The 23,561-nt window shown below is 34.8% G+C and overlaps 1 protein-coding gene across 1 annotated transcript in view; it reads right to left on the reverse strand.

Annotated features, from left to right (window-relative positions):
* The window catches only part of RALGAPA1 (Ral GTPase activating protein catalytic alpha subunit 1), a 131,074-nt gene that overhangs the window by 73,753 nt on the left and 33,760 nt on the right, over nucleotides 1–23,561 (reverse strand). Inside the window, exons 16-22 of the mRNA XM_017741641.1 lie at nucleotides 21,208–21,369; nucleotides 16,926–17,066; nucleotides 9,203–10,774; nucleotides 7,156–7,280; nucleotides 4,860–5,076; nucleotides 3,537–3,713; nucleotides 170–322 (exon numbers count right to left, since the gene is read on the reverse strand). Coding sequence (XP_017597130.1) covers nucleotides 170–322; nucleotides 3,537–3,713; nucleotides 4,860–5,076; nucleotides 7,156–7,280; nucleotides 9,203–10,774; nucleotides 16,926–17,066; nucleotides 21,208–21,369 — 2,547 coding nt within the window. The remainder of the gene's footprint in view (nucleotides 1–169; nucleotides 323–3,536; nucleotides 3,714–4,859; nucleotides 5,077–7,155; nucleotides 7,281–9,202; nucleotides 10,775–16,925; nucleotides 17,067–21,207; nucleotides 21,370–23,561) is intronic.

Raw genomic sequence — 23,561 nt, forward strand, 5'->3', positions numbered from 1 at the left:
TTTTGTTTGCTTTTAAAAGAAAGCACTATAATTAAATATTCTTTGAAGTGCAGATGAAATAGCCATGTACAGGATTGTTTACAATTCATGTGATACTAGCTACTTCATTATATTGCATTAGAAAGAAAGAAAGAAAGAACAGGTTTGTATTTTCTGTTCCAGATATTGCCTAGGTCATCTGGCGTCTGTAAAACAGAGTGGTGGAGCTTCTCATCCAGCTGCAGATCCTTCTGCTCAATATGATCTGCATGAAGAGTGGCAGGAGAGGGTGTCTGTGATCGGGATCCAAGAGCAGATTGGATTGGAGAAGCACTTTCAGAGCCTGCAAATGCAATTTTTAACAGTTACCTTAAAAGCCTTTTCTATTTTCTTGAGCTATTGAAATGTTGTCTAAATACAGCATTAACAGAAAACTGAACTGCTTTTATGTATCAAACTGGGCCAAGAAAAGATATAAAACAGTAAGCAGATCTCCTTGTGAATGGTGTTCTGAAAGAAAACAAAGTACATGCAGAAAAGCTGAAAGATGAACATCAAAATCGGACAGGTAAGTGGACTAGCAGACCTCTATTTTAGGTCCAAATAATTCTAAATGTGTTTGTTTTGCAGCACATTCAGTGTTCTGAAACAGCCAAATCTCTCATCACATTCCCTCACCTAAATTTCTCTCCAGCAAAATGTTTAAGCAAAAATTTTCCCGGAACAAATCCTTTTCCAGGATTATAGATGCATGCAAGTTAATTTATAAATAAAAACTGAAACCAGTAATGGATAATCTTTGATGTTTATCTACTCATTAAGCTGAGAAGATCCATATGATGGGAAAGTTCTGTATAGCCAGAGGAGTGTTATTTCCTTTAAAGCAGTGCTACAAAGGCATTTTTCTGTGATTGTCTCTGAGCAACCTCTCTAGGCAATTACGTGGTCTTTACTGAGTAATCTGTGGAGAGGGACTAGGTACTTGCATTTTTCTTCTATACTATCTTATGTTTCACATCCTGAATTTGTCTAAAGATCCTTATAAATAGCTGTGGTTAGCCAGAACAGTCACATGGCAGACAAAAAGAGAACAAATATTCACCACAGACTTTTCTACACATCAGCACATGTTAAAATGGAAGAATTCCTATTAATTTCAATTCTTAGATAAATGTAACAAGGACACAAAAATATTATGTGTGAAGTTCAGTATTAGTGATAAAGTGAACTTTAGGGACAGCAATTGAAAAGTGAGTCTTTTAAAATAGTAATTTTCCCAAATTACTGTGAGAGTAATTGAAGAACACTTCTCATTTGAGAGGAATGTTCTTTCTTATAAAAAGAACAAATTGTTTAAAGAACTTGACAGAAAATGTTATCGGTGTTATCAGAACAGAAATTGCAGTAAACAATCTTTATTACATAGTTAAACTGCAAAGGTCTCTATCTCCTTTAAATGACTAAGACAATGAAGCTTTTACTATCAATTTAAATCAACATTTCTATTCAGGAGAGAGAGACACTAGTGCTTCACATACAGACTATTGCTTCACATGACAGGTAACAATCCTCTCTTGCTACTGACCAGTAGTTTTCCACACGCTTACAAGGATAATGTAAATACACCCTTCAAAGATGTTCAAAGAAGTATTTTCTTACTTCATTTTCATTCTGCTCATTAGTTGGGGACAGATAAAAGTAGTTCAAAAAAAGCAGCAAGAAAGAATGATAGGGAAGAGAGAAAGTGAGGGAGAGTGGGATAGAGAGGGAAAGAAATTGAATGAGATGGAAAAGAAGACAGGCAGGGAAGGCAGGGAGCAAAGGAAGAAGAGGAAGAAAATTTGCAGAACTACAGGAGTCTGTCATTAAACGATACTCCAGCATATGAGGATCTGACTTTGACTGAGACTTCCATGGGTACAACTTGTTCTAGAACTAGTAAACAGCAGTCAATAGTCAACTTTATCATTTACTTAGAATATGAAGTAATGACTATATACCAAAAAGAAATTTTCCTTCCAAAACCCTTCAGATTTAGAAAGAGTAGTTTTCTGATCAGCAGAACCACTGAAAACTTGTTTATTATGAGTGTGTTTCAAGGTTGAGTTTCTGCATTGATTTGCCAGCATCTAATACAGTGAAATTCACATTGCAGCTTCCATCATGAGAGTCTGCATACATAAAATTTTCACTAGATAGCTGCCTATCTTTCATAAAACATCAAAGCAAATAACATCCTTCTGTTTTCTTATATGTCAATTTAGCAAAAATTAGACAATAGGCTCCAATATTGTTGGGGTGTGGAACAGTCAGAGACAGACAATACAATTGCACAAGTATTGCTTCCTCAGGAAACCCAGCTAAATGCATGTGACACACAAGAGCTGCCTCTTTAAAATGGTGGTCCAAGCAAGAAGAGATAACCACACAATCTCTCAATGGACAACTCAGTCACTAATTGCAATCTTATCAATTCAATTATAGTGCAAACTTGGACAAAAATACCAAACAGTAATGAAATTATTAACATATAAAAACATACAAACAAACAGAAAAAGAACAGATCTACAGCAAGGACTTTCAACAAGCACACAGCAAAGAGAAAAATGAAGAGAACACAAGCTGAACATTGTCGAACAAGCTGAACAACAATGTCCATGAAAGCTAATACCATGGTTCTTTCAGTGGAAGGGCACTTTTAAAAAGTGAAAATTATGGCAGAGGAAGTAAAGATGTCTTTCCATGTCTCTGAAAATGCAGAGGTTGATTTCTAACAGCGAACAAGATAAAATATGGAGGTATAAGCTTTCACAGAAATATAGATACTTGTTGCTACTTGTTACAGCTAGGGTTGTAACAGGAATGGTAATGTATAACAGCTATGGAACAAGGAGTATGAAAATGACTATGGACATCTTTACTTCTCATGTACAAAACCTGGCAAGAGACCATTCTTTCAAATCATCCTCATAGAGAAGCATTCTCTCTTTGAGACAGGAGCCCATTCAATTTCAGTTAACTGCATCACTTTTCAGTTATACAAATGGAAAGTGATGTTACATGGCCAAATAACTAACATTTTGAATAATAAAAGCTCTCAGTTACACAACAGACAATATAAAGAGATATTAAGATGGATGCATATAAAAAGAATCCCAAGATACTTCAGTGTGATACGCTGGTTTGAACAAGCACTGTGAAAACCATCCAAAGCAAAAACATTTCCTGAAAATTAATTATTTAACTACCAGTAATAGAAGGACACTTGTAAGAGATCTAGCATACATTATGTGGTAAGAGTTTCTCCTTGGTAATTGTATAGATTTTCTCATGAAGGGTTTCAAATACATTTAGGACCATGAGTAACTAAGTCAGACAAAGGTTTTCCACTTACATTATTTCACATACTACTTTTCAATAGCAATCAAAAATAATTGAAATAAAAGAATCATTTAAAATAGAATATAGATTCTTGGCAGAAGCTGGAAGTTGCATTCTTCAGGATGGGTGAAAAATTCCTGAAATAAATACTTTTTTTTTTTTTAAATCTACTTTACCAGTGATAGTTGCAGCTTCAGCAGACAATGGTTGCTGATTGAGACTACTTGTTTCTGAGTCTATGTGGAGTGTAGTTAGACTGGCCACTTCTTGTTCCTCAGCACTCTGTTGCTGTCCTGAAATTGCATCGATGTCAGTAGAAGCTGGCGTCCCTGCCTCAGTGCCAAAGCTGAAATCTGTATGAGGAAAGCATTGTATTAATTTACAACACAAACCCACCACTAATACGTAAAAACCCCAGAGGCCCAGGATCTCCAAACCAAACAGAAACCTTGTATGTGCATCTTCTGTGCTACTAGCACACTGTTGCAAAATTTAAATAAAATGCAACAGCAGAAAGTATTGACTATTATGAATATTCTCTTTCCTGTCATTAACCCATGACTTCACATCTGCAGAAGACATTCCTGTTGCATGTCTGTGTTCTTAGTTGCTGTTAAGTGCAGCTACATACGAATAAAGCAAAAATAATAGACTCATACATTAAGGAATTTATTTACAGGCTGGAAGAAATATTCAAGCTTGTTGTAAAAGCACTAACTTCAAAATAAAAATATTACAGCAAATGGTACTCTAACAAACATTACTTTCAACACTAATGAAGAAAATGTCAGGCTGAAATGTAGGTTTAAATACCATAACTTATTTGCATAATGGAGACATATATAAAAATTGTAATTTCTTCAAAAAATTATACTATATTAACATTATTTTTATCTTACATAATACATGATGTTATAATTCCTAGCAACCATAATGACCCCTTCTGTTAAACAAGAGTGGGAATGGATAAATAAAATGAAGGAAAAGCATTATGTTATTAAATAAAACACAGTAATTTTAACAAAGCATACTAATTTTACCATGATATTACACTTAATATCTTGAGTAATCTATAGCTACATAAAGACCACTGTAAAAATATCAGAAGCCCTTCTTTTACGTTTTACCTAAGTATTTTCAAAAGAGTTAAAATAATTTCCAAGCTTTAATTTTTATATTTGGTGCAAAACAGATGGATACACTCCACAGAGAGACAATATTGCTTTCTAACTTCTGTTCAATTATGTTCTGCTCTTTGCATAGTAGTATTCCAGGGCTCTTTTTTTTCAGTATACTAAAAAAAATAGCCTCTCATAAGAACTATTCTTGCTCCATTAACTTGCTAATGATTTCAATGGAAAATCAAAACAATCTCTCTCTACAGAAAACTGCTGGCATACAACTTTATCCAGGGGAAAAAAAAAAGACAACAAACAAAACAAAGGAAATTTGCAATACATTAATCAAAAATGCTATTACTTTTGGAAAAATATACTTGCTTTCAAATTTGCGGCTCTCGTACTGGAAGGCGCTGAAGGAGTCAGAGTGGCTGTCTGAGCTGATGAGGTCACTGCTGCCCGCGCTGGCAGGTGACGTCCACTCGGACGGCACGCCTGGGTCATCTACAGGACGCATTTGGTTCTGCTTGTTCAATATATCAGGTAGGTCTTTAGGAACTTCCAAGCTGCCAGGACTGCTTCCTCTTCTTGTCACATTCTACACATTGAAGATACATAAATAATCTTAAAATCTTGGATGGCTTATTTATATAAAATGGAAAAAAGCAATTCCACATTTGCTGAAGTCAGAAGCAACAAACAGTTCTTAAGTACCTAAGCCAGAAATTGCCATCATACTAAACACCAAGACTTTCCATATCCCCACATGAAGAACCCACGCAGTCACAGAATTTCATAACTACAAATTTTATTTGCGCAGTGGACTTTTGGACACATATCGCAAAAGGCTAGGATTCAGACTAGTACCGGCCTCATGGTAGCTAAGATGTGAGAGAGAAAACTAGTTAAGTATATTACATCCAAATAACTAAAGAAAACTTGTTTACCTTGGTTTCAGACACAATGTCTTTTCCGGCCTATAGGCCACCATGCTATAATCAAAAACTTAATTTATAAAAGGAGAAAATTAACATACTAATTAATGCATTATTCCTCTTATGATTAAAACACAAAAGACCACATATAACAAAGGTAAGGCATGCAGATTTACTCATGTACAAGTAAGGTGGTGGTCTATTTGAAGTCTTTCTTTAAGGTGCATTTTTCCACAGATAAGACTGTTCGCTTGAAAGGGAAGAGATATCAAAGTAGAAAAGCCATTTTATGAAATGGCTTGAAATTTGTATGCATTATGAGACTAAAGATGCCTTCCTTTTACACTAGGCCCAGTCAGTTCTGCATTCTTTTACTACTCTACTACTAATTAGAAGTTAACTCAGACTTACAAGCTTTTCATGATACGGTTTTAGCATTCAATAGATATAGCAACCTAAAACTAATCTTAGTAAGTTGGTACTGTTTAAAGAAGGCATATCTATTCTTGTGCACTAATTAAAAAAATGAGTGGTAGTTTCAGAGTATTTACCCAAATTTATCTCAGCTCTTTCCTGCTACCTGAGGAAAGTACCAATTCTCAAAACAAAGAGTAATCCCTCCCTTTCTCTCTTCTAGAGCCAGCCGTGATGACTTCTGTTTCATTAATTTTCAGACTAAGTTAACCTTTTTCATAGACTACAAGTTAGCATTTTGTCGTGTAACTCAAGACTTACTAACAAGAATACTCTGTGCGAACAATCAAGTTTCATAAACGAGTTCAATACAAAAGACAAAAGTACACATATCTATATACATCTATAGATCCTCTCTTGCCATTTTTAAAAGGTGATGATAAATAAACAATTTTTTTAATAACTTAGAAGAATCTTCTTCTGCCCCTTATTATCACCAACTCCTTACTGACAATTTTCTATAGGAGTATGTCTTATAGGAGCATGTCTTAAAATGACCTTAAAAACTTCTAAGAAAAAAGAACTAAACAATTTTGAAACACTATCTTTAAATTGTTACCCATTCTGTTCTTAATTTGAAACTTCTTTTTAGTCTTTTCCCTTTTGTTACTCCTTAATAAGCACTTATCTCTTCAAATCAGTTGTCTCCTTTTGTAAACATTCAACAGTAACCAAAAATTCTTGACTTAAAATTGATTAAAATTTCTTATTATGAATGCAATTCCAAACAACATGACACTTCTGGAAAAGTGTAGGAAGAAAGCATATGAAAAGTTGGTTCAATTAACAGAGCACTATTTACAGGAAATTATTCAACACTTGCAAGTGAAATAAAAAAATAAAATATATTTGAGTAGTTTTGTAGTGTGTTGCATTGACTATACCTGTAGTAAACAGTACTGTACTACAGCATGTTATTCAATTACTTACCATGCAAATTTACATTTAAACTAGTACTCTGAAAATACAGTATTCTATGTACAGATATCTTTGCAGGTGCAATTAAGGCTGTTTAATTCCATGAGACTATTCATCAGACAGTAACTTCTGCATTGCTTCCATGATGAAGATTTAATAAATACGAAAACACAAATGGTATAAAATGGCATGAATCTATGTCAAAGGCAAAGCATAATTAAGCAATATTCTTAATTCTGATTCATAAAAGCCAGAGAAATACTTTTTAGTGAACTGATTTATCATGTCATTGACAAGTTCACACATAATGGAGACCTAAGTATTGAAATGTAGCAAGTTTAAAGGCTTACCAGTGCATTACCACTGCGGAGCCTCTCAGCTATAAATTCATCCATGAGGTCAGGAACATTTGTACTGCTACTGCCAATATCACTATCAATAGGGTGCAACTTCTGACTCATGTCCTCTCTATTAGCTAAAAGCAAATGAACAACCATTTATAGTAAAGAATGCATCAAGACATTTTCAAAACAAAATGTAACAAATGAAAAAATCTGCTAATTAACAGAAATAAAAAATCAAAATTGCCAAACATGCATTTTAAGAATGTCCCTCTTTTAAAGCAGATTCTACTTTCAGAATTAGTATGGCTTCTTCTTCCCACTAAGCAGGGGTTAGTTGATTTCCAATTCCACCTTTAAGAGCAGGAAGCTTATAGGTAAGCACTACTCAAAGTTGTTAATGCTTGCTTTAAGGATAAAGCATATGTTCTTCCTCCCTATCACAAGTAAGTAACAAATTCTTAAAAAATTATGTGACTCCTTCAGGCTCCTTCTTCATTGCATTCCTGATGAAAAGCAATGTTGTGGAAAAAGTAAACTAGGTTGTAATATATACTAATGACAAATGGCAATGTGGCACTGTATACAGTTAGTATAAATAGTGCAAAGAAAATGTTACATAATAAAATTACATGCTAGTAAATGGAATGAAAGTTCTAACTCTAGACGATCAATGGTTATGAACAATTAATGAAGTTCACTCCTTTATTAGTGCTATATTTTTGATATAGCTACACTGTTCATATTTAGCTGTGGCTGTTACACCTCACTTTATGATATCCGCCTTTAAAGTCTTCAAGCTATTCCAGTTCATGTTCTCTTTATACAAATTTTTCCCTCAGCATCATCTCTCATGAGACCACAGTTTAGTTTACTCTAACAATGAGGCTCTGTTAAATGCTGGATTTTAAATAACAGGTACTTCTAAAATTGGTGCTTCCTAGATATCTCTTTTTCAGAAGTCTAGTTTCTGAAGAGCAGCAAATCATTTTTGTGAGACCCATGACAGTACCGCTCTCAGGTGCTGTGCTTACAGAGACTGCCCTCAGGTGGCATTAACATCTCAGTGCAGGATGCATTGCAGACTCCTCTGTTAATCATGCCAGCATAACAATGGAAAAAAAGGAAAACCTGCATTACTGCTGAAAGTTAATTTATTGTTCAATTAAGGTTATGTGAACTATGACAATGTATATTAGTCACAGCCTTCTTTTTTGATCAGTCCACAGAGGTCTCACAGTTAGCAGGAGAAAGACTATCACAAGACCTTCATGAACATCCATGATTCCAAGAAAAAAAGAAAGCAATGGAAGATGTTGCCAAGATGTAACTGCAGCCATTTTGATGAATGAATATAGGAAGGCCTATGATATGTTTTGAAAAAGACTCAAACAAAACCTTATGATTAGACTCAGAGAACTGCTGTAATGAAATCATTCCAGTAACAGCAGATTGCTATTTCAGACTATTTTTTAAAAACCATCTAAAATGACCTCCAAATGTAAATTTGAGGGGCTGTTTTTGTTTTTGTTTTTGTTTTGGAGGAGGAAAAGGAGGAAGAGAATGAGGAGGAAGAAGAAAACACACTAAATGAACCAGAAATACAATTAGTTCAACCTAGTTGGTTGAGAGCCAGGTCCTTCTGACAAAAAAACTACACTTAGAGTGGAATACCACACTCTGATAAAATATGCAATGCCAATCATTCAGTAGGCTTAATTTGAAGACTCTGCATGGTAGATGAAAATTCTAAAGTCTCAAGGCTTAATCCTTTATTAGGTCATTTACTGTCTCTTCCTCTTCCCTAACCTGATGATCTTCAGCAGCAAAGAGGTTCAACTAAGTATCTTGAAAAGAAAAATTAGTAATTTAAAGTATGTAAATGTAACTTATGCTGGGAGAAATATCAGCTGGCTATAGGCGCATGCATAACCAAACAGGGAAAGCAGTGATCATCCCAAAGCCTTTTGATTGCTATCAGAGCTTGCTTCAGTTGCATTAAGCCAAACTGGTGCTGCCTTTCTCCTTTTGCGCTCTGCACACTGTTAGTGCTCACCTGCAGCTTTCCTTCCAAAATAGCCCATTACATGACTGTACAGATCCCTCAGTGGAGCCTCTGCTGGCATTCTGTTCTGCCTCTGTGGGGAAACATTTGCCTTCGGCTTCGAAAGAGCATGTACAACAGTTTTATAAACACCACCCAGGGAGCCCTGCTGTTGTGCCGACTCCTGACCTGATGCTCTAAAGGCACTACGAGATTGGAACTGACTAACTGCAAGACTTTCTTTCTGCAACACAGCTGCTTGAGTTTCTGTAGGTTCCTTAACTTGCTTGCTGCCAGCCGAAGCAGCATTGATTGCATCTAGATGTCTATATATTCCAGGTCTAACCAGCTCTGTGGCAGCTGATGAGCTAGTGCTTGCACTGGTACTGTTGTTGCTGCTACCACTACTGCTACTACTGAAGCCACCAAGTTTACGAAGTCTTGCTTTCCAAGCAGCCTCTTTGTTCTCAAGGGGATTGTAAAATTGAACCGATTCTGTAGATGGCCTAAAAGTAACATGAACGCTGTTTCTTTTTTTAGTTGTTATTTTCATGATTTTGGCCCTATGAGTTACGGTTTCAGATATACTTCTTTTAGTTGGTGCCAGTTTGCTCGTGCCTGTGATGTGAGGCATTTGAGGATCAACTTGTGGTTTAGGAAGAATTTTCTTTGCATGGACAATACACGAGTTGGTCGCTTTTTCATTAAACTGGGCACTTTCATTCTTTTCAGCTACTGCTGCTTCCACAACTAAATCTACATCAGCTTCAGTGGCTGCTTGCCTGTACAGACATCTCTTCCCTTCTTTACTGCTAGGACTACTTGACCCATGATCAAACATGCTTTCATATTGTTTATCAATATCTAATTGTCTGGCTTTATTAAGCGCTTGATTTCTTGTAAAAAAGTCTACTTGAGTAGGTGCAATATTACTTATGAAGCCACTTGGGTTTTGTTCTAGGTGCAGCTCTGTGTTATTGGCTCTTTCTGTAACAGTGATGCTAGTTGTGCATTGACCAGTCTGATCTCTCTTTTCTAATCCATCCAGGGGTAATCTATCGTTCCTACTTACTGATGTATCAACTTCATGAGCAGAAGCCTCACATTTATCTATCTCAACGTTACCGCAAAGTTCTTCTTTTTCTTTAATAAGATATTCTCTCAGAGAGGAAAGGAGATCATCTTCACCTTCAAGGTCAACACATTGGCTTTGTTCAAAGGCAGTGTTTGCAAATTCTACCGGCCCTATTAAATGACAAAGATGGTCATAAATACTATCCCCAACTTCCAAGGAGGACTCTCTGCTATTTGTATCAGTGATATGGCTTTCAGTGGATCTATGCATTGAAGAGGTCTCAGTGGAACTCTGTAAGCTTGGAGCATGATGGGATGAACTGTCAATGACAGGAACTGCACCTTTGGCTCGTTCAACTGCGAATGGTTCCAGGATGTCAGAGGTGCTGCTGCTTCGTGGCAGTGGCTGTTCTTCATTTAATGCACCAAAAACTTCACTTGGAGCATCCTCACTCTGAGAAAAATGTCTGACTCGAGGCGGACGTGGAAGAATTTGAGTATCATCAATGTCTGTAGGAAAAAAGTATATGTAACATGCACAAAAATTTACGAATAGAGACAATATGTATTTACCACTACATCCTAATTATGTGACTTTAAAAGCCAGAAAAATCCAGAGCCTTGTTTTCTTAGGTACAACAAAAACACTTTTTCCAATACTAGAGTGTTAAAAACACACGCACATAATATCCAGTACAGAATGTAATATGAGTTAGACCATCAGAACACAGTTTTAAATGTTAACATGCATGAGAACAAACAGTGAGGTCATGGAACGTTTGGAAATACAGTTAAAGCTAGAGCTGTGCCAATAAGTTCAATAATTCAACCAATATTATTCCAGCTAGCTTGTTCAGGAAATGGTTACTGGAATACAAATTAGCTTAACAGTAGTATTCCCTTTGTGGAATTTACATCTTCAGAAAAATGGGCAACTCCAAAGAGAATAAGGATGTTTTTTGGAAAATTAGGGTTGTTTATTGAAGTCGCAAACCATTAATTAAAAAACATATATATATGTATATATACAAATTACTTAAATATCAGAAAGAATACTATCATACCATTATAAATATTTTGGGATATGCAATATAGTGTATACCTAAAGACTAAAGCTTTTCAATTACAAGGAAGAGCAGGTCCTATACAGAAAAGATGACTGTACAAAATGGACAATTTAAAGATATACCCTTCTTCCCTAGAAGGATGTTTTGTCTCTCGTCTTCAAAATATGAAACTAAATACTTAATGAAGGCTTACCTCTCTCTCTTCTTCCAGTTTTACTCAGCCAAATGTAACATTTATGAGAATTACAGAATTAAGTACTCTGATACCAAAAAACATCCTGCAGCCTCACAACAGTTAACATTAGAGTAAAGACACTTTTGTTTATGAAAAGACCAGAATTTGTTATTACCATTTAAATTAGTGATTCCTTGTCTCTGTTGAGACTCTTCCTATGTTAGTGTCAGTACATACCATAGTTAACTGTAATGAAAGCTGCAGTTCCAACATGGATCACCTACAAATTGTATGGAAGTATCAGCTGATTTCACATTATCCACAAAAATAAAGAAACTTCATGCATCTCTTCAGATTTCCTACTACGTTATAGGAATACTATATACTATCAAATCACCAGTGCAGGCAAGACTAAATATCCCTTACAGACAAGTCAACTAACTGCTATCCCTTGTAGTCCTTTTATGAGATAAGCACTTAAACAGCAAGGTGAAACCAGTTTACTCAATTTTCTGTTGCTTTCTTTTTGATAGAATCCTTTATTCCCCAGACTAATTTTTTACTACCTACTACTTAAAAAGTTGTAGAGATGCTTTCAAACTCAGGAATAACAGTAAATAGCTTAAATGAACACCAGCAAGAGTTATTTGCCACAATAAACAGACTTACCTTGTTGTTCTATCTAGAAGGTTTAACTTCATGAGTGCAATGGTGAATTTACTTAATATCAGAACAAAGTTTAAGCCCCTTTCCCTCCCCTAACTTTTATGTGTTACAGCTAAAATAACTATGTGCATAATTACATTTTAAAATATTTCTATTATTACTAAATATTATATACAAATATTACTAAGTATTTCAAATTATTACTACATTGATCTCTCTATATATATAATCTGAAGTCCCCTTAAAACCTGTTTGAACTGCTTACACTTTTCTGAGAATGTTAGAAATGGAGCTGCATTTTCTCATATCCTCCTTCTCAACAAAACATATAAACCAGAGGAATGAGATATGTTGTACTTAACTAAACATATGTGTTCCAAGATAATGAAAAATGCTATTTCCATGCTTAATTTTTCAAAGAAGTTAAAATTTGGAAGTAAAAGTTTTACCTCATGCAAAGTTTACTGAACTGTAAAGAAGCTATTAGACAGGAAATTGAGAGATCTATATTGGAAAAAGAGAATGACATCCAAGCTATCTCAGAAAATAAACATGAACTGAAAAATCATCGAATACAACACAATCTATTATTCCTTTTCTCTTCAGCTTTGATAAACAACAAATGTCCCATCATTGCTCTTGTTCAACTTATTACTAACTACACGAACTAACACCCTCTGAAACGAATGGTGTCTCTCTCTAGTTGGAACTGTTATTTCAAACTCCCTACTGACTTAGGCAGAGATTTTATGCTAACATAGTCTCAAGCTATTTCTTACAGCTGCAAAGAAAGGACCACAGAATTCGGTCAAAAGTGTGCATGATGATATATATGAGATTAATACATGCAACTATGATACAGTGATCTCAGATTGAGCCCTCAGTATGCATTTTTTGTATCTATTATAAACTCAACCTTATCTAAAGCAGCAGCCTAGAAATCCCATGCTGTGCATGCATGCAGTGATCATGACCTTCTAGGATGTTAAAAACAATTGGACAGAGAACTCAGAATGCACAGAAAGCAGCTCCACACATTGAAATAAATTCAGCTAGGTTTATTTCAATGTTGATCCAGAATTAATTTTAGGTGCTCACATATTCATGACAAGCGCATACAAGTACACATCTTCAAACTAACATGTGCTTGTGCCAATGAAGATTTCTTTTTTGTAGAACAGGAGGAAACGAAGGAAATGAAAAACATTACTGCAACACCAGCACTGAAAACACAGACAGTACTTAAAAACCCAAATGAACTGCTTCTTTTACAATCAGGGCTCACCCTTGCACACAGGTATTACAGTCAGACTGGGACACCATAAACTCTCAAGGAGTTTGTACATTGCAACTGTGTGCCAGCAGGCTGACCCTGGGTATCTGACCCTGCGCACCCTTAGGAGAAAAATTGCCGTGGTTCCTCATATGGTACAGTAAGGAAAAGCTATTGGTACATCTGGCCAATCTCAGCCAATCACAACTTTCCTAAATCAACCTTGCCTCTCCTTTTGCTGCTAGAAGGCAGAAAGAGAAGGCAGCTTTTCAGCATCAAGTGTGAGATAAATATGCTAAAATACAGACCCATGGAGAGACACATTCTGACAAGACAGCATGAGTGCTAATAGAAGATCCCTGTGTAATGCTGGGACAGGTTTTTATTTCATCATGCAAAGTCAATTTGGGAAGTGGAGAAAAAATAACATTTTGCTTCTGAGTTTTCAATAGTTTGTTGGGGATTTTTTAAAAGAACACAGGCATTCTGTGAGTTTCTGAGATTAAAGAATAATTATAGCCATACTGACATTACAATTATGATTTCTTTATATTTCATCTTAATGATTACTTAATGATTTGGGAACAAGGTTGTAAAGGCATAATATGGATCTCCCTTTCAGGTTAATATTTGATTCTTTTAGTCCCAGTGGATAAGGAAAAATCTCCCACCTGCAATTAATTAGTTTGCCCACTGCTTCTAGGAATCTTGCCTACATCTCATTGACACTTTATTTCAGGTCTTGTACCTGAAAACCCCCAACAGTTCCAGAATGAACCATCATTTTACTAGTTATCTTGTACATGTGTAGGACTGGAGGAAATTCTTTTTAGAAATATTTCAGATTTGCAACAAATATACTGTAACAAATCACTTTACTAACTAAACACCTTAAAGCATAAATCACTTTCACTTTCTGGATACTACTTGAAAAGTTGCAAATATTCTGCACATGGAAATACAACGTTACAGAAACGACATGAAGGAATTACAATCTTAGCAAAAGCATCCTCTATGACACTAGATGACTGGATGTCAATATTGAACTTTTGCAATATATTTTATCAACCTACTGATTGATCTTCAAGCAGAAATACTATGTCTCACAAATTATAGTCAGGTTTTCTGCCTTACTCTTGAAAATTAATATACAGTACATAAAGTAAAAGTTTGGTCATGAATGCTTTCTGTTAGACTACCTGTCCAGATTCACGAGTGTTCAGTGGGTCCACCTTTCAATTATGAGTTTTACAGCTAAAAAGGAGCTGAATACTACTTCCAAAAACTTAATATTAGTCATCCTATTATTCTGGAATAATTTGAAATGTCCTCTCCTTCAAGCTGTGTTGGATCGTAAAGTCATTTTGGATAACAGGGATATTCATATAACCCTGTAATAAGATGACGGGCTGTCACAACTAGCTAAACATCATTCATTACCTAGAACGCACTTACGATAGAAACAATTTGATTACTTTCCAAATTACATGCTGTACATCTGGAAACAGAAGGCTTTCAGAAAATAATATTATTTAATGTAAGAAGAAAAGACAAGGAAAATGAAAAAGCTTCATGTTTAAAAAAAAAAAGGAAGAAGAAAGAGAGCACAATTTAAAATGTGGAAAATTAAAAGAGCAAAGTGCACTCTGATCCAGTGGACAGTGTTTCCCTTTCTCTGCTACCTCCCCATCAACACTTTTAACAGCTTGCTTTTCTTCACTAGAGGTTTTTAATTTTCTGGCAATGTTCAAGATTCTTGGGCACATCATGAAGCTGCTGCAACACCCATCTGTTTGAGAAGACATCAAAACCAGGAAGGGCCTAGGACTTTTTCTATGTCAGAAGTGCAAAGGTCTGTAACGTCACTTTACTTTTATAATTACATTTGTCATACAGTTTTTCTATTGGATGACTATCAACATAAAGGATAATAGCAAGAGAGCCATCAGGTCTGGGACACATTAGAAGTAATATGCAAGCCAGGACTTTTCAGAAACATGGATGATAAAACTGACTACAAAAGCACTTTTGCCTTGTTTAAGAGAAGATAATTAAGTATCAGCAATTATGTGATGAAATAATAGTCCACTGTGAAAGCTCATAACCCTTCTGTAGGTGTTCTTAAGGTCTCCATTAAGCATTGACTGTTTCCAACAATGCTATGGCCAGGTAGGACCCATTTTCTAAAAGGTTGTTCACGTATCATTCCTAGAAAAATCTCTAAGTTATAATCACTTGTATCTCAGAAGAGATACTCTTTGCACTCATACTTTTATTAATTTATTACATATTATTTTTATTTTATTAAATTTTGTTTGTGGTGTCAAGAATTGCATTCAAATATTTCGTAACTGTTCATTGTGAAAGTCTGGTCTCTCTAGAGTGGGTTCTTTCCTGATTGTCCATTAATGTTTTCAGACTGAATACTAAGGCACCAAATTTCTGTTTCACAACAAGAATTCTGTCACACATGACACATGACTAAATACAATTATGAAGATACAGTTCTTGGCACTTCTCAGGTAACAAAGGCAGGCAGGAGAGACAGAAAAAAAAATCTTTCATAAAACAAATACTGTCATGAAGTCCTTATATTTGTATGCCATTTTGACTATGTCCTCCCACTGTGCTTTAATTTTTTTTCCACTCATTGATAAAAAGGCAGAACATGATTGTCAGCCTTAACACATTACTAATTTATACCTATGTAATACTTGGAAAAATTACATTATCTTAAAACATGCATTTTTAAAGTCTGTGCTAATTCTAATTTTTGAATCTATTTGTTCAAATAAAAGTATCCAAAGTAAGCTACTGTCCAACTTGTAGCCAAACACCCTGCTGGATGAAAGAGAATGTTGAGGAAAGCCACAATCCTAAAAAATGGATCATTTGGAACATAATACCAAAACACCACACTTGAGAATTCCACACTACAGATTTTTTTCATGGTTTTATATAGTAATGAAAACCAGTCACACTCCAAAGCATATTATATGATACCATATTCTTTTTTCATTGGAGCTAAAGTGTATCATCATGGTTGTTCACACCACGTCTATGACACTGAATTAAAAAATTTACACAGAAATATGTAAGTGGCAAACTAAAGTAAAATTAAGTTCTTCCTTTCCCTCCCTCCCTCATCAAAAATAAAAATTTTAGATTAGTTGTACTCTCTGGTAGACAGATATTATATTGCTGCTTACCAATAAATTGGAAAAGTGAAGAGATTTCTCAAATTTTCTCTTTTATGATAGTAAACATTGGCACAGCACTAACTTCTAACAGTTCCAGAATGAATTGTAAAATAGCATAGTATCTTACAAAACTCAAAATATTAATTCTTTATCTCTTCCCCTCTCCCACCATCCCCAAAGTATTTTTACTTTGAAAAATTTAATGGTTTAGCAGAATTTGAAAGCAGAAGGTTTAAAAAAGTGATAAAGGGGGTGCAGAAATTAGCAGAGGTGGCACTACCTGAAAGCTCATCAGAAAGGGGAGTGAGAACAATATCAGGCAAGAAGGGTTTGGAAGTATGGATCAGAACAGGAGCACTTTTAGCACTGCGTATATAGGCCGATGGCAGAGCACATTCACCAATGGATCGGCTTCTCATGGCTTTAAAAAGGAAAAGAAAGAAGTGGGGAAGGAAAAAAGAAGAGTGACTATAATGAAAGGCTTGTGTCACAGAAAAAGCAGCAACAGAGAAAACAAAGATAAAAAGGAAGAAAATTCAAAAATTAAAACGTTTCAGCACGGCAGATATTGGCAGAGCTGTAAGAAAGAAAAAAATCAGTGGACACATAAGACATTCTGAGTTTTCAACTTTTATGTAAAGCAGCAACAATGCCTTTATTATGAGGATTACAGAGATTTTGCATTTGAAATCAATAAGGTAATTAACACATTTTCCTACTGCATCAGGGGTTGAAAAATCAAAGTTAAAGTTACTCCGCACGCACTCTGGATTTGATTTTTTTTAAACAGAAAAAGTAACTTGTACTACATTTGCATTTTTCTAATTTCCTTTGATTTTATCCTGAAAATGCATCTCTGTATTATAGAAATACCCATACTCTTGAATTCATCTTCTCCAGAAGAGATTCAAAATCATAAGGAGAAAATGATCAGTTCTGTGTAGAGAAATTTGCAATAAAGCTTGTTATAGCTCCACATTAAAAATGAAATGACTGAAGTGAAATGGTTTGACAATGAAAAGCATTAAATTGTTTTATCCATGGGGCCTGGCTTTTAATTGATACTGGGTAAATCTTGCTAAACTAAGGTTAATTCACCTTTTCATATCTCACATCCTGCCAACATTCCTACAGAATACAAAACATACATAAGAATTGTGGTATTACAATCAAGGTTATACTGATACTGCATTCAACCTCAAGGTACACTGAAGGTCTTCAAAAAGTAATATTCGTTGCTTCAAGCAGCTTCCTTTCAAACTGCTGTAAATTTGCTAACTTTTAAAAAAATTATTGGAGATAAAATTATTGTTGATAAAATTCTTTAAGGAAATTTCAGAGTATCTTACATAAATATTTTCAGTGCAATACTTAATTAGTCTGAACTTTTCTCTCTATATGTGTATTTTCAAAACAACATGGAATATAGACTTAGAATCTTAGTGCTCCTGATCTGCATGGCAATCAAATGTATGTGAATAGAGTGCAGTGAAAGTTGAGCACATCACACTTCTAAACCAGGTTAAAGAATTGTTGCTAATAAACACATGCAGATAACCTGGAGGTCACACAGAGCAGAAAATACATTTGACAAATGCAGCACAACTTAAGTGGAGTCTTAAATTCAGTTTGAAAAAACAATTCAGAAAGACAGATCTTTTAAGACTGAAGCAATGCTCTAGTAAACTTTATATGACAGAAACTATTTTTTTAAAAAAGGCAGTTACGTGTAAAGCTTTAGAGTCAGTTTAAGAGATACAGTAATAAAATTCAGGATACAGTTATAGTTAGATGCATTACATTCATCACTGGGAATCTTACAGTGAATGAAGGCAAGAGAAAAAATAAAAACTACATAGTAAATGTTAAGGAACTTTTCCAGCCTAAATTATCCTAAATAAATCAAGTTCTTGATATTGGATACTGTGTTGATTATAAATCTTAACATAAAGTGTCCCTTTTAATTTGACTAGATTTTTTTTACACCATATTACATTCAATTAAACAGTTGAGTGGAGGCAGACAATATCAGAACACGTAGATATTTGATAGTTTATAATCTTCCACTACTGTCTATACAAAAGCAGAATAATAGGTAAGTAAATTCTTTCTGATACAGTATTTTTATAGGACTAGAACCTGCCTAAACTCCTCTATCTAACCTTACAGATTTTTCAACCCATATGCATACTGTGTTTAAAGGCCCTTTCCAAAAAATCACTTTACATAAGTTCAGGCTAAAAATGTACACACTGCATATCAAAAAAGCTGTGATTTTTATTTGAGTAACACGCACACACACATATTTGGTGCAGCAATAAATGTGTGCTGGCATGATGATGACTCAAAAAATAGAGGTGCAAAGATGTACACAAAATGTGTACAACATAAAACAGATGAAAAAGAAACTCCAGCTTTTTCTTACCATAAAATATTCAACATGCACATCCCCCTTACTCAGATATTAAGAGTATATGTTACTCATAATCAAAGGGAATGTAATACATATCACGTATCATGCAACATATTTAAGGTCTGACTCAATTCCAGACTTAGCTTGCAGACCTAGTGATAAACTGAAGGAGAAGATCTGACCAGCAAAATGTTCTAGATTTTACTTATTGTGGCTATTTTTTTGTAATTTGACCCTGAATTACTGGCACAGATTAAGAAGCAGCGGAACAGCCCTCTTGGCAGACCTGAGAGGCAATAACAAACAACCGTTTGCAGGCAGTTAAGATATATGTAACATTTTGTAACATTTTGCTCATTAACATTTAAAAAAACTGAAGTTTGGGATTCTAGTTCTGGCAACTCTTTTTGGACTTACCATCTTTTAAAATCATCCTAGCAATGCTGGGATGCTTGTCCACAGTTGGTATTTTGCAACACAAATACAGTTGAAATTTTAACTGGTTGCAGTGATGCAAACTTGGCTTATTAATATCAAATATGTAAGATAATTGGAGGAAAGAAACAAAACCATGGAAGCTAAAGTGCAGTGAAACTAAAATCAGATTACTTTGCTGCTAACCAGGTCAATAGAAAGCTTGATTAGGATAAATTCCAGTCATTTTAAGGCTAACATCATATAAATAGCCATCTTTTCCATTGCAGCAAAACAAAATCATTAATAAATTGACCAAACAACATAACCTTCTGAATATCTGAAATATTAACAATTTGTAAAGGAGAAATTTTAACATAAGCTTTATCTTTTAAAGACAATTAAGATTTAAAACAAAACCACCATTACTGTTAATCACAGACTATCTACAGAGAAGCAGAAATTACATTTAAAGGATCTGTGATCCATCAGGAAAACTAGGTGCTGTCAGCATGAGATACAGGAGAAGCTGTGTAGCATTTGAATGTGCAAAAAACCCAGGAAATTTTGGAATCGGGACTTCATTTTTTCTCATTTCTGTATGCCTTGGAGGACAATTAATTCTCCCAAATCAACAGGAGCCTTGGGAGAGAAAAACTTTTTAAAATGGAGAATTTTGAGGCATATTCAAATAAAAACTTTGTCTAAATAACCTCTGTGACTTAGAAAAATTATCTTCAAATATTTTTGGAAAAAGAAGGAAAATGTCAGTTTCTGAAACGCTAGCACAATTACATATTCAACTGCCAATATACATCCCAAATTTTTAAAACTGTGTCAGAATGTACCTACTTCCAAGAAGTATCAGTGAACACACAACACACAATGACCAAAGCTACTACTACCATAAAGATAGTAAAAATGTAAGAGATATTCCTTAGAAGGTTCTTCTTTTAAATACAAAATTAGAATCAGCTTAATTTTCCTTCACATAAGCAATAGCACTGAGATCATCAAGATGAGACAACAGAGTAAAGAAATTTGTAGTTCAGTTCCTGTTAACATAGTCTAAGAAAATCATATGAACATAAATGAGTCTTCTTTTGAGGAGTTCACCTAAAGCATTGTTCAGCATAACTCATTTGTAACACAGCAAAGAGTATCTGCAAGTAATAAAATTCAGAAACAGGTGACTTCAGAAATGGAGAATTGCACACATCTGTGTCAATCTTTCATTATTGCAATATTCAGGGTATAGTAAAAGACAGCACATTTTACAACCTATGCAGACTTACACATATTTTTCCCAGTTTCCTTTGCACAGTTTGAGAATACTCAACCCATCTTCTGCAGTTTATGAAAACACATACTTAAGAAACCTTCTCTTACCCACCTACCAGCACCATTGCTCAAACCATTCCAGCTTTTTTCTCCTTCATATATACACAACAGTATTATTTCCCAATCCAGCTTAAGCACGTGATCAGACTCATTAAGAATTAATACAGCAACTGCATTACTTTCATTTGCAGTAACTGTAATTCTAGTAACCACAAGCTATTCAGCTACCCTCAAAGCACATAGGGCTGCGTAATTTACACATTTAACTAATGTGTAAATCATTATAGATAGTATACCATTGTGGAAAGAAGCTATCCATACTGCTATAGAAATCAGTAATCAATTCCTTACCCTTTCTCAAATGTAATTTTTATCAGCTCTTACAGATACTTACCAACTGTTTTCTGCCGTACTATGCTCCTTGCCTTTTCTGTTCCTGGAGAGCCAGTGGTTGTAGCACTGCGTTGTCTCATTGGTGCTTGTCCAGGCTGATCACGGCTCCAGCCTCTAGAAAAGGACTTATCAACAGAAGACTTTGGGAATTCATGCCCAACTCCTGCAAAAATAAAATTGCAAATCTATTCACTTCTATTCTGCTATCACCAGATGATTGTAGATGTGCTCTTCCAAACAATTTTAAAGCTTTAAATTAAGTTACCAAAGCGAGCATGAATTCAAAAGCTAAGCCAGCACTAACACTGAGGGATACCCAAACTTTTTCAGAAATGTTGGTGCTATTAAACCACTGTAATTTTCTTTTCTGAAAAAAGGAGCTTACAAAGGTTGTAGTCTGATAATATATGTAACTTTTTCTTTGCTGTTCCTACCAGATAAGACACACAAAGTCATACATTTCAAAACATTAATATTGGGGGGGGGTTTCCAAATAATTTTGCAACATTGAGGAATATGAAATAATGATAGCATAATTTTACACAAAATGCAAAAGGAAAAAAAATTTGACGATGGGCTCAGAGAACAGGGCTCTTCAGAAATTGACAGAAAATCCTATAGTAAGATTAAGATGTAACAAATCAGATTTGATATTTACATTGAAGTAAGTAAAGCTCATATGAGAAGCTATCAAAAACAGCTAGACACAAAAAAAGAAGTGAAGAATATTTGCAATGTATTTCCTTATCCAGACTGAGCTCATTAATAATCCAAACTGACACAATTACAATCATTAAAGGGGCATCTTTTTGGAAAAAGAGAGCCCTAGTCCAACATGTTCATTATTATTAGCAAACAAACAAGGACAAAGAAATTTGGCATAATTTGTATGATATCTATTAATTCTAAAGCTGGACTTGACTCTGCAACTCACATTTAGCAATGGAGGCTTTCTCTGAAACTCTGTCACTGAAGGTTAACATAAACTTTTCTCATTTGGCTCAGATGATTCAACATGCTTTTTAAAGCATATATTCAAATAACTGTACACGTTCTTACTACACATTCTTATCCTATATCAGACTGCCATTTTTTGTTTCATTTTTGTTGGGTTTTTTGTTTGTTTGTTTGGGTTTTTTGTTTTGTTTAACCTGTGTTTTTTTAGTAAGAAAAAGAAGAAAGCTGTGTAGTACAGGAAAACAAATAATGCATGGTCTGGAACAACCTCTCAAGGTTGACTACAGAGAAATGTATTTCCAGTTGTCACACAGCAAAAAACCAAACCAAAACTGTGAATGATGACTGCTTAAGATGAGGCATAGAAGCATGTGAAATGTTTTAGCAAAAAAAAAGCTTGTAGCAACATCCTCTTTAAGAGAAGGAATCCATATACGTTACTTCTCCATGACAAACCCTATGATAGCACTAGGAATTACCTTCCCTCAGGTTTGACTGGAGAACCACATCAATCAGAACAGAGAGAGATAAAAAGTAGACTAAAAATTACATGGTTTTACATCTTTATTACTCACCCTAAATATAATCCTGCCTCTCATTATTAGATCACAATGCACTTTTTAAAGCAGAATATTATCATTATCCATGTTTTACAAAAGTGGAACCAAAGTGACTTCTAATGGTCACATGCAGAAGGTCTGTCTCCAAACTGAGAAAAGAATCCAGGCTTTGCAATTTTCAATCCAGTCCTCTATCAAGGAGGACAAACTTCCTGTGCCTTAACAATTCCAGAACTGCACCATTATAAGCCACCTCCTCTCCCCATATTCTGTCTTACAGACTATTTTATGCATTTTTTAGGAATCATTTCAAAAACAGGTACCACTCATATGGATTATTAAAACTATACTTTCTCTTCAGTAGTCCACAAGGTTATCTTAATAAAAACTGTCTTCACAATGGGCTAGTGATCAATTAGTGCCAAACAAAACTATGTTCACCTCACATTTAATCTTCTAACATTTCACGACCAATATTCCAATTGTGCTTGCAATGGCTTCATTTTCACCAGATGAATAGCCTTTTTTATTTTCAAGAAGTTATGATTGGGACTCAACTATTTAATTGCTTTGATAAAAGGATAAAGGTATAACCCACTACAGTGCAACATTTTAGTTTAAATTCAACACACTTTCAAGAACTATATTTCATATGCACCAATTTGCAGAAATGAATCTTAACGTGATGATTTTGTGGTAGTTCTAAAAAGCAGCTTTACCTTAAAGAAACAGGGCTATTTCAGGTGATATAGATGCCTAATTAGGTATACAAAAAAAGCTAAGACCAAAATTATCCTGGGCCCAACACCTCATTACACCAGCTCAAATTCAAATTATG

The sequence above is a fragment of the Corvus brachyrhynchos genome, unplaced genomic scaffold (genome assembly GCF_000691975.1).
Source record: "Corvus brachyrhynchos isolate BGI_N302 unplaced genomic scaffold, ASM69197v1 scaffold115, whole genome shotgun sequence".
In the NCBI taxonomy this organism is placed as follows: domain Eukaryota; kingdom Metazoa; phylum Chordata; class Aves; order Passeriformes; family Corvidae; genus Corvus; species Corvus brachyrhynchos.